The sequence below is a fragment of the Bicyclus anynana genome, chromosome 6, assembly GCF_947172395.1.
Source record: "Bicyclus anynana chromosome 6, ilBicAnyn1.1, whole genome shotgun sequence".
Taxonomy (NCBI): Eukaryota; Metazoa; Arthropoda; class Insecta; order Lepidoptera; family Nymphalidae; genus Bicyclus; species Bicyclus anynana.
Window position 1 is genome coordinate 10,810,588 of NC_069088.1, and position 11,972 is coordinate 10,822,559.

The following is an 11,972-nucleotide window of genomic DNA, read 5'->3' on the forward strand; positions in this document are numbered from 1 at the left end:
AAACTAAAAAGCGAAAAATAACATCGTATGTGCGTAACACAGTGATGCATTAATTAACTCAAGCCGTTTAAATCATAGTTGGAGGATTTTCAGACAGTTCTTTCCCGTGGTATCTTTAAGAAACGGCTTTAATTAATACATCACTGGCTTGACACCGCCTTCAAAGTGATGAGAAGATAGCATATACGATGTTATTTTTCGGCTTTTTAGTTTATTTTTCTGATTTTGAAGTCAGTTGTATTTTTTTTTTATAAAAAAATCGATCATCGAAGTGATCGGCCGCAGGACACCATGTTATGTTCTAACCTAAACTAGCTTTAGATTTGACAAAATCATACATTTCAATAACAAAATTTTACTCCCTAATGAAAGATCGGTGTTTAGAATTAAGTGTTTAAAAAATTAAGAAACGCACTGGCCGCCCCTCCAATTTTCTAAATTCCCTTCGTTCGATCGATTTCTCCAGAATTCCAATATCAGATCCTGGTTTCCTCGTCATGGTAACATCCTCGGAACATCTCCTTTCCAACAAAAAAAAAATCATTAGAATCGTTTCATAAACGACGAAGTTGTGTGCGCCACAGTAAGGGCAATTCGTTTATTTATTCAGTTATTTTCATTTTTACACAAAATTACTGAGCAGATTTTCATGATAATTAAATGAGACCAATCTGGAAGTATACTCTTTCATTGGTTAATAAATTACGAAGTTTTGAGGTAAACATTAAAAAAAAAACATACTTGATTTTAAGTGATTTTCTTTAAAACTAATGTAATTATTCTACAAGCACTATGAGAGATGAGAGAGCACATAATGAGATAATTGCAAAAATGTTCCATAACTTACATCCAGCTTACAAAAAAATTAAAACAAACCGTAGCTAATAATAATAAATGTAAGTATGGCGGCCCACAGCGGTGTGTAGCGGTGGAGAGGAAACAGTTTTCTTTACGAGCTATTCCGTCGAGCCAATATTTCTTCGCGACAGTACGCGCCGCCATAAAATAAAACGAAAAATTCCAACGTAATGCCTTCAGCCGCCATGAAAATCATAAGAGGCGAGATTTTATGAGTATCGCTACGGACAATACGCTTCCACAGGTGATTAATAATAGAAACTGTGTGTGTTTCTTTTTATTGATGTACTAACGGATGCCATGCGGTTTCACACGCGTATAGTTTCCGTTCTCGTGGGAGATATATTATTAATACGGATTATCTTTATACGGAGATAAAATATAGCCACTTACAAACAATGGCTTTGGCTGGTGGGAGGCTTCCGACGTGGCTAGTTACCACCCTACCGGCAAAGACGTACCGCCAAGCGATTTAGCGTTCAGGTACGATGCCGTGTAGAAACTGAAAAGGGGTGTGGATTTTCATCCTCCTCCTAACAAGCCCGCTTCCATCTTAAATTACATCATCACTTACCATCAGGTGAGATTGTAGTCAAGGGCTAACTTGTAAAGAATAAAAAAAAAATGTGGCTTTCTGCTGGTAAAAGAATTTTCAGAATCGGTTTAGTAGATCCAGAGATTACCTACCTCCTACAACCTCACAAACAAATAAACTTTACCATTTTATAATATTAGTGCAGATGAAAATTCCTATTAAATAATTTACATAAAAATTTAGATATAGTATTTATATAAACCGCCCAGACCAAACATTGAATAACACCCATTCTCATGACAAAAATTTTCCAGTTGCGGGAACTGAACCCACGGCATTGGATGTTGAAGGCGGGGTCACTGCCCACTGCGCCACTCCACCGTCAAAATTTCATTGTACCTTACAATTGTAGAATCTTACTATTTATAAAATCACCTGAAAAAAAACTCCGAGGTGATTTTACAAGTGGTTTTAACAAGCTCTTTGTAACCAACTTAAATAAATATTTTTCAGCCCAATCTAGGATTTGAACCCGGGACCTTACGATCAGGCACACGTTCTAACCACTGTACAAAGGTAGGTTCGCTAGTTGTAGTATATTTACCAGGATACGTTGATAGAGGCGTGCCGACATTTTTCCGGTTCACTTCCCCGATCCCTTTCGCTCGTACATCATTATTCAAGTTAAGTGGACAGTTTTCGTAAGGTTAGTGAATGTGTAACCAAGATTTCCTTCTATTGGTTTATTTATCCTATAAATATGAATGTCATGGATTGAGATTTGTTACTCTTATACTAAAAGAATCCTTCACGGATTTTGATCATCATCATCATCAAATCAGCCGATTGACGTCCAGGCCTTTTGTAGGGACTTATAAACATCACGATCCTGAGCCGTCGTCTCTCGCTTGATGTCGTCAGTCCACCTGGTTGGGGGTTGACCAACACTGCGCTTTCTAGTGCGGGGTCGCCATTCCAGCACCTTGGGACCTCAACGTCCATCGGCTTTTCGAACTGCTCGTATGTGAATTGCCCATTGCCACTTTAGCTTCGCAACTCGTTGAGCTGCTAGTTACTGATGACTTTGGTTCTTTTGCGGATCTCCTCATTTCTGATTCGACCATGCAGAGATTTGGATAATACTTTAATACAATTAGTAATATAACTTCATACTATTATGAATCAACATGTCTCCACTGCATCAGTTAGTTTAAACGCGATAGATAGACTTTAAACTAATAATGTTTTCTTAGATATAATATAGCTTTTAATGTTTTCTACGAAAAAGGATGACTCAAACAAAGAATTTGTTTCTTTGTTTGAGTCAAAAAAAACAGGAAATGGTTACTCATCAGTATATTATACTTATCATTTGATAGATCTCTCAAAGGTTTAATACATAATGTTATCGACGTTTAGTGTTGGAAATAGTAGTCTGTGACGGATATGACGTCGCTCGATCTCGTGTTGGCTTCAGTGTGCTCGTGGCGTTCAAGCCGTCCACATCTCTTGTTGTGTAATTCTTTATGGGTTGCTTGGGATAGGCGGGGAGAGTGACTTGAGTGGAAAAGGGGAGTGTTTGATATCAGTCAAAGGATCCTTTAACCCTACACACGTCATTCATAAGTACGTGACTTTACTCAAGGTCATTCTCTGCCATTCTAGGGTCTTATTTTGATTACAGTTTGATTTGTTAATTAAGTTGTCCTGACAAGTGTTGTGAATCATAACCTTTGTTCGAAATTAGTTTTCTTATATTTGTATTCACTTTTTAGTCCTATAATAATAATAATGGCAGTCGATGAAGTCACAAATTCGAAACATTTTATTTTAAAACTTTATAAGTTTGAACTAATGTTTATTTTATACTTGTATCAAATGACATGAAAATCACTTGTTAATGTTTGAAAAAAGGGTCATCGAACGGGTCTCCATTGATTGGTTTCACACCATAGTATACAGTGTTAGTGTTCTTAGATCCATTGCCAATATTGACCATACCGTAACCGTGTCTTTTCCCGCTAATGTGCACCGTGTTCTTGTTCTTGTATCCATTGCCTATATTCAACATGTTGCTGTTCTCATTCTTATCCAATTCATCCCAAAATTTGTCCATGTAGTCGTCGTAATTGAACTGTAAATAATTTAAACAACCGGTAGTTATGTGGTTAAGGGGATTAGATTTCTATTGAATTGGAGGGAGAACTTACTGGACCCTATACATTTAAATTATAGGCTTAAAGATCAAAAGACTATCTAGAAGATCTGGTTCTATTAAACATACACGCCATAGTGATCTGTCAAGAGCCGTGATAGTAAAGTTGATATGACCTCTGCTTCCGATTCCAGAGGTTGTGGATTCGAATCCGGTCCGGGGCATGCACCTCCAACTTTTCAGTTGTGTGCATGTTAAGAAATTAAATATCACGTGTCTCAAACAGTGAAGGAAAAACATCGTGGGAAAACCTGCATACCTGAGAATTTTCTTAATTCTCTAAGTGTGTGAACTCTGCTAATCCGCAGTCCCCTCTTATTCTGAGAGAGACTCGTGCTCAGCAATGACTCGAATATGGGTTGATAATTGATGAAGATGCTCCTACCATAGTGGTGGCTTAGGGAGGTAGCGGGTTTATAAAGCGCCATTTTTTATATTTTCCTCAGCCTAATATGAAAATCATGTCTACAGTGACCCAAACAACAACCCGTCGTGACATCCGTTCGAAAAAGATCATTAATAGATCGTATTTAGGGTCTCTAGCGAAGACCACTAAATACAGGGTTAAACAAAATTGTTTGAAACATGGAAAATTGGGCCTTAAAACCTCCAGAAGCCATCACGTTCCAATCTCCGTAGTTCCATAAAATCGGTTCAGTAGGAACGGCGTGAAGGAATAACAAACATACACACACACACACACACACACACACACACACACAAAAACTCTCGCCTTTATAATTATGATTAAAAAACATACCCGTCGGCGTACTCGTGCATGACCTCCAGTCTTGAGAGAAGCTTTTGTATCAACGAGGTTGTCACTGAAACAAGAATGTTATTGCAAACTGTAAATTTTAATAACTCGTAAATTAATATTATTCTTTATTTTGGGAACACGTGGAGGTTATCATCATCATCATTATAAACCCATAATCGGCTCACTGCTGAGCTCAAGTCTCCTCTCAGAATGAGAGGCATTAGGCCAGTAGTGCACCACGCTGGCCCAATGCGGATTGGCAGACTACACACACGCAGAGAATTGAGAAAATTCTACGGTATGCAGGTTTCCTCACGATGTTTTTCCTTCACCATCCACGTGATATTTAATTTCTTAAAATCCACACAACTGAAAAGTTGGAGGTGTATGACCCGGACCGGATTCGAATCCACATCCTCCGGAATCGGCTATCACGGCTCTCATGTATCGACTTTAAATTATAACGAAACTCGGGTCTGTGGTTCCTTGAATCTGTGAAAAAATCGTTAATATCAAAAGAAGATATAAGTAAATCAAAAGTTGGTTGACCTCTCACTGGACGGCCCGAAGACATCAAGTGGATAACAAAGCCGCTGAATTCATGCGACTCTAAAATATGGTGTTTGAAAGACCCTACAAAAGGCCTAAGTCCAGCATTGGACTTCCATCGGCTGATAATAATTATGATGATTATTAATATAGATAAAAAAATAATTTGCACGTGCATTATGCACATTAAACTTTTAGGTATTTTATTAATTCAAAATATTACCTTGGTCTCGCCTCACTTAATACTATTAAAGTCAAGAAGGCAATGATTATTAACTCTTTCATTTTAATTTCCAGTTGTTTTAAAATACCTAACTGCAAATACAAATAAGTATTGTTATACAAATAAGTATTGTTTTTGTTAATTTATACTGTGGCCGAATGACAGTAGTTACTTCTGTAAGATTTTAGTATAATTGTTGTTTTCATATGTATGACATACCACAATGAACCCATGAGGTCAGTGATAACGATTCCAAGTTTATGAAAGAATGATCAGCAAGACAGTTAGTTACGAACTTGAATCGGGCACACACGAAGTAGCTAAAACGTTGATATCTAAGAAGGCGCCAAGCCAAATAAGCCGTATCAGTATCAATATTCTTCTGTATGTTCATAAATAATATATAGTTAATATTGTTCTATATGTTCAAAAGAACTGTCTGAAACAAAAAAGAAATGAGTTTTTGTTTGTTATAAACTAATACGGATTATTTTTTACTTAGCGTTGATTTTAAGTTAGTTATCATTACTAACCTTGCATAGGACCTTGGGTTGACCGTTTATGTACCCAACCCATTCAGACAAAAAAAAATAATGTTGACAATCAAACTAACTAGATATCCTTTTTGACAGTCGGTTAAAAAAGCTAATGATCAATTTATTCGCTAACATATAGTTTCAGAAACCGGCAGTATTGTTCCTCGTCATCGTTCGTTGCTCATCAGACATATAATATATAGCACGAGATCCGGCATAACAAATATATACCTACCGTTACTCGTAATTGGGATAAAAAATAAATGAGAAAATAATCACACACTTTCCACACACATACATTCTACACACACACACATTCCACATGAGTGCCTAGTTATTGCGGCCGGATAGTATTAAATTTTTTTTTAATTTATTTAAACTCCGATCCAATAAGGGAAGGCCGTATTGGATAATATAAAAAAATCGTACACCAATTAAGAGAATATACCCAAATAAAAATTTTAATAAAAAAAATTCAACCGACTTCCAACTCAAAAATTAACCTAAACTAAAAAGCAAAAAATAACACCTTACCTATGTGCTAGCTTCTGATTAGTCTGAAGGCGGTGTTATTGGTAGTTTAACTTGTTAAGAGGAGGATGAAAGTCCACACCCCTTTCGGTTTCTACACGGCATCGTACCGGAACGCTAAATCGCTTGGCGGTACGTCTTTGCCGGTAGGGTGGTAACGAGCCACGGCCGAAGTCTTCCACCAGCCAGATCTGGACCTTTCAGGAAAATCGCCATCTGCCCAGCCGGGGATCGAACCCAAGACCTCCGATTTCTAAATCCACCGCGCATACCACTGCGCCACGGAGGCCATCAAGTTGCCTTTGATCTAGTTCATGCTTTCCTAGATTTTGTATGAAAAATGTGTTTGCCCGCAATTTAACTAGGCAACCTATTTGCAATGTGTCACAGTGAACAATTTGTATCTTCATTCAACGAATATTCATTATCTATCATTTATTTCATAGCACTAATGAATAACAGATTTCTAATTTCTAATGCAAAAAAAGAGTATTCAAGGAAATACTAAGCTAATACTCTGCGTCGTATTATTGAGCAACTGTATTCGACTAAATTACGAGGTTATAAGTTATAATCCTACTTTAATATTATAAACGCGAAAGTTTGTTTGGATGTTTAATTGGATGTTTGTTACTCTTTAATGCCGCAACTACACTATTAACCGATTTGGTTGAAATTTGGATAAGAAATAGATTTTACTCTGTATTAACACCTAGGCTACTTTTCAGGCCGGAAAAATCCATGGTTCCTGATGGATTTGTGAAAAACTAAAATTCACGCGGACGAAGTCGCGCGCGTTCGCTGGTTTTTATTATGAAATGTACTTATTCAAATCCTTTTTTAATTACTATTCAATTTTGTTATGTAATTCTTGAACAAGGTTTATAATCGATTATAGTTATAGAATAAAACCATTTTAAATAATTTCCTGAAAGAAACATCCACTGTCTATACTCGTATATGTTTCTACATGTAAATGGTCCAACTTTGTTTATTTATTTCATTTATTATTCTACAAAAAACATATTTCAATTAAGCCTAATAAAGTGCAACACAAATCACAGTTGATTTTACTGTGCACTGGTTATTATTACTTTGTTGTTGTAAGATATTTAATTTATAATTACAACAATAAAGTTGCACCACATTGGTTTTTACACATATCAGTCTACCTACGCAAAATAATAAGGAAACATATTAAAAGCTATAGGTATTTGGGTTGTCTGTTAAAATAATTTTTCCTTATAAATTAAATACATGATTTGTTGAGCAAAACTTTACAACGGGAACTTTCTAATACATCCAAGCTACTGTACTTAAAAAAATATCTTAGAAGAAAGAAATGCTCAATACAGACTTAAGGCGGAATTATATTTGTCTGACGTGTCGTGTCGTGTCGCATCAGATTTCGGTCTCATACATTTTGTATGGCGACGTTTACACTTATGTGTTGTGATGGCTGTGTGATGTTCTGATGTGCATACAAATGTATGATAGCGATTCTGTTCTGATGACGACACGCCAGACAAATATAATTCCGCCTTTACTTATATATTTGTCTGACGTGTCGTGTCGTGACTCATCAGAACAGAACAGTAGAACAGTATCGTACATTTTGTATGGCAAACGTCTACACTTGTGTTGTGACATGTCGTGATGGCTTCTGATGTGTAGCATACAAAATGTATGATATCGATTCTGTTCTGATGCGTCACGACACGACTCGTCAGACAAATGTAATTCCGCCTTTAGTTTCATTAAAGTTTAATAGTACTTAAGTAATAAATGTAGAAAAAATCTCGACAAACGTAAGCTGAAAGATTCTGTAACAAGATTGAGAGAAGTAATTGGATAGAGTCGGTGATTTCTGTTTTTAAAATCCAATTTAAATGCATTCCCCTGTGCCGCTATAGGCCCCGCCAATACGCTCCAGAGGCAATTAACTTAATCATCTTTTTTTGAAACATTTTATTACTCTTCTTTCATTAATTTTCGATAGTTAAACTTTTTGAAATTATATCTGAAAATTCCGAGGTTCAATCTCCACTTGTACAAATGACAAACTCTGATCACGAACTTTTAGAGTATTTATTTAGAAGTTGTCTGAGAAAAGATCCCTAATTACTTTTAAATTATTAAAAAACACTATGAGACTTGCCCAAGGTTTCATACAAATTTTTAGGTAGGTGCATATTTTTGCGGCATTGCAAGAAAATGTATGTACTCGTACTATAACAATAACTTGCTTAACGTATTTTGAGTTTTAGGTTCCGAGACTTGGTCAATCACTATGGGCCTCATATGAAGGCTCAGAGTCATACAGCGGGTGATGGAAAGAGCTATGCTCGGAGTATCTCTACGTGATCGATTCGAAATGAGGAGATCCGCAGAAGAACCAAAGTCACGGATATAGCTCAACGAGCCGCGAAGCTGGAATTTCAATGGGCGGGGAAATAATTGAAGAGCCGACGTTCGTTTGAGTCCCAAGGTGCTGGAATGGCGACCCTGTAGAAAACGTAATGTTGGTCGACTCCCACCAGGTGGACTGATGACATCACGCGAGTCGCAGGGATTCGCTGAATGCAGGCGGCTCAGAAATCGTGATGTTTGGCTACAAAAGGCCTATGTCCTGCAATTAACGTCTATCGGCTAATATGATTGATTGATTGAAAACGGGTGAGATTGCAGTCAAGCGCTAACTTGTCATTGAATAAAAAAAATATATAAAACCTTATAAATGGATTAAATTGGATTTTTTAATAAAATGTCACCAACGCTTTGCAACTCTACCAGGAGCTTGTTAAAGTCAATCTCAAACTTTATGTAAGCGAATTTAAACCGCTTCAAACTTTATTACGATCAATCCAAACGTAGGTACTACTAGTTCGTAATACTTAGTATACAGCACTTTTAATACTTGCTTTGCATTTGTAATTTTTTTTTATCCTTTGTGTGCTAACTAAATTTTTTTTTATAAATAAAACCGACTTTAAAAACATAATAATAATAATAATAAAACACTTTATTACACCAAAAACAAAATAACAAAATTTTACAAAATTTTTTAATTTTTTTTTTTAATTATGTATCTAGGAAACTAAAAAGCGAAAAATAACATTTTAATATTTTCTACGGACTGATCACTTTGATGACGGTACCGTTTATGTTTTTTAAATCAGTTGTATTTTCTTAGAAAAAAAAGAAAATTTTAAATACACACAGTAAGAAAAAATTTTATTCATATGAAATTCACTCTAACATTTTCCTACACTTAAAATAGAAAAAAAATTATCGAAATCGGACCAGAGTTATCCTTGTTCAAACATAAAAACAGAATTTACGCGTCAAATCGAAAATCGATAACCTTTGGATTGGTTTTTGTGAAATTTTTAATCAGTCAGTAACTGTATAGGTATGATCGTTTAAGAACCATTTTATAGTTATTCATTTTCGTAAGTCTGAGAGTCCGTAAAAATGAAAAGATTTTGGGATTCACTCAAGCGTGTCAGATCAGTTTATTTATTTAATTATATAACACACCAACAATACACATAATAAACGTTAAAACATAAAATAACACATATTAAAGAATTCTGATATGCATATAAACAATAGGCGCACATAACATTTATATAATTATATGTCAACACTTAACTAATTATAATATGTCAAATTATATGTCAACACTTAACTAATTATAATATGTCAAAGTATTAAATGTCAAAATTAATTATTACCTAATTTAAAAATAATAAAATAGTATACAATTTTAAAACAATAGCTTAAAGAAGAAAACTTAACTTAATTAAATACAATATTTAAATTAATTTACTAGGTAGGTAGATAATACAAAACAAAAAGAAAAAATATTAAGAAAAAACATTAACATTAAACTAAATCTTACTAATAATAGAGACAATTTAATTATTATGGAGTTTAAAATGGTAATGCAACTTGTTTTTAAAGACATAGAAGGAATTGTGGAAGATGTCGATATCAGTATAAGGGAGTATAAGGGAGCTTCATACTGTTGAGTAGTTCCACCAAATATGAGCTTAGTTGAGGTACTCAATAGGGCATCAAAAAAAAAATGTAACCTCAGAAATTCTTAATCAGCACGTCAGATTAGTGAGGTGGGTTAGTTAATAATTAAAACAATGCATTTCGAAAATCTGACAAAAACAATGAGCGTAACTACTTGTACATATGTTTTCTGTGATATAACTCATGGAAATGGGAGGGTTACAAAGTTTTAAAATATGTTATATGCTCAAGCCACGGGCGTGGATAATTATTTTTTTAAAATTTTAAAAAACATGAGCTGTGTAACTTTCAGCTTTTATAAAATGTCGAACGTCTGACCATTCCATGCTCTCGCTCTATTTTAGTCACGTATTCATTATGGTTTTGTTAACAGTAAAATGTAATAATGGTTACAATGACAACTCGCTAGTGAGTACGTACCTTTACGTCGTGTTTGTGTTATGAAACTAAGAATAATATATAAAACGATCGAAACAGAGAAGCTTATCAGTGCTTTAAACATAGTTTATATATTCAAACGTCAATCGACGAGTGGGATAAATAACAATTATATTGCATTAATAAAATATATATATAAATGCGGAGTTTTGTATTAATTATAGCTGTCCTTGCAACAGCAGCTTTTGTTCAAGGGGCAGCAATAAGGTAAGATCTAATATCTAACAAGTTGCTTGTTTTTGTTGTACAAAGCTCAAAACTCATTTCTATGTGTCAGACACGTAAACAATACGTATCACCTCGCTTACGACTATCCGACTGCGGGTTGGCCATGTGGCGGTGTAGTTCAACTAGAATATTTTTTAGAATAATTTTATTTATATATAAAATATGTCAATATCGCAAAATTATGATTTTCCAAGTTTGAGGTAGATTTGCAAATTTTACTTAGACATAGGAAATACTATATAGATATACTATAGACTTGATGTCGTGTAGAAACCGAAAGGGGTGTGGATTTTCATTCTCCTTCTAACAAGTTACCCCGCTTCTATCTTAAATTGCATCATCACTTATCAACAGGTGAGATTATAATAATTTAATAATTTATAAAACTAAAAACACGCTTTTAGCACGCACTAAAAATTACAAATATTGGATTTAAGTCCCGTGACTATTTTTTTCGTATTTTTGACTGCAGACCCTTTCATTTGATATCCATATCATGGGGGTGGATTTCAAACAAGTACGCCAACTTGGGAAGGTCGCCATATTGGATCTGTAATGACGTTTCTTAGCTAGTCATGTATTATCATCAGAACTCAGAGCGTGTGCAAAATTTCATCTTATACGAAAACCGGGAAGTGGGTCAAATTGAGATTCCAAGATTTGTCTTCCCTACATAGTTAGAATGATTGGGGAGGCCGCCATATTGGATTTGTAATGACGTTTCTTAGCTAGTCATGTATTATCATCAGAACTCAGAGCGTGTGCAAAATTTCATCCTAATCGAAAACCGAGAAGTGGGTCAAATTAAGATTCCAAGATTTTTTTACATACATAGTTACAAGTGAAGCTAATATAAAGCGTGTAAAATTAACAAGATGAGATATATGAGCTCATACAGCCTATCTTAATGGGAAAATTTGCTGTTAAAAGAAGTGTTTGTCACCGTAAAAAAACTTGGCGTCAAATTATCCGATAGTGCCTGGTATCGCGAAATCCCCATAACTATTGGGATCGTAAAAGATACGGAAGTCTGTACGATACTGACCGCTAACCTT

General features: G+C 35.0%; 1 protein-coding gene across 1 annotated transcript; it reads right to left on the bottom strand.

Annotated features, from left to right (window-relative positions):
- Positions 1–2,734: 2,734 nt before the first annotated feature.
- On the bottom strand, positions 2,735–5,336 carry LOC112056632 (uncharacterized). The gene is made up of 3 exons (XM_024097084.2): positions 5,141–5,336; positions 4,369–4,432; positions 2,735–3,527 (listed from the first exon to the last, which is right to left on the bottom strand). Exons 1-3 carry the CDS (start codon positions 5,200–5,202, stop codon positions 3,291–3,293), a joined length of 363 nt encoding a protein of 120 aa, XP_023952852.2. The 5' UTR covers positions 5,203–5,336; the 3' UTR covers positions 2,735–3,290.
- Between the last annotated feature and the right edge of the window lie 6,636 nt (positions 5,337–11,972).

Excerpts from the sequence above, each read along its gene's own strand:
- LOC112056632 (XM_024097084.2), bottom strand. The coding sequence starts at position 5,202 with ATGAAAGAGTTAATAATCATTGCCTTCTTGACTTTAATAGTATTAAGT. Across the intron at positions 4,433-5,140 it reads TTAAGTGAGGCGAGACCAAG|TGACAACCTCGTTGATACAA; the intron begins GTAATATTTTGA and ends TTCTTGTTTCAG. Across the intron at positions 3,528-4,368 it reads ATGCACGAGTACGCCGACGG|TTCAATTACGACGACTACAT; the intron begins GTATGTTTTTTA and ends AATTATTTACAG.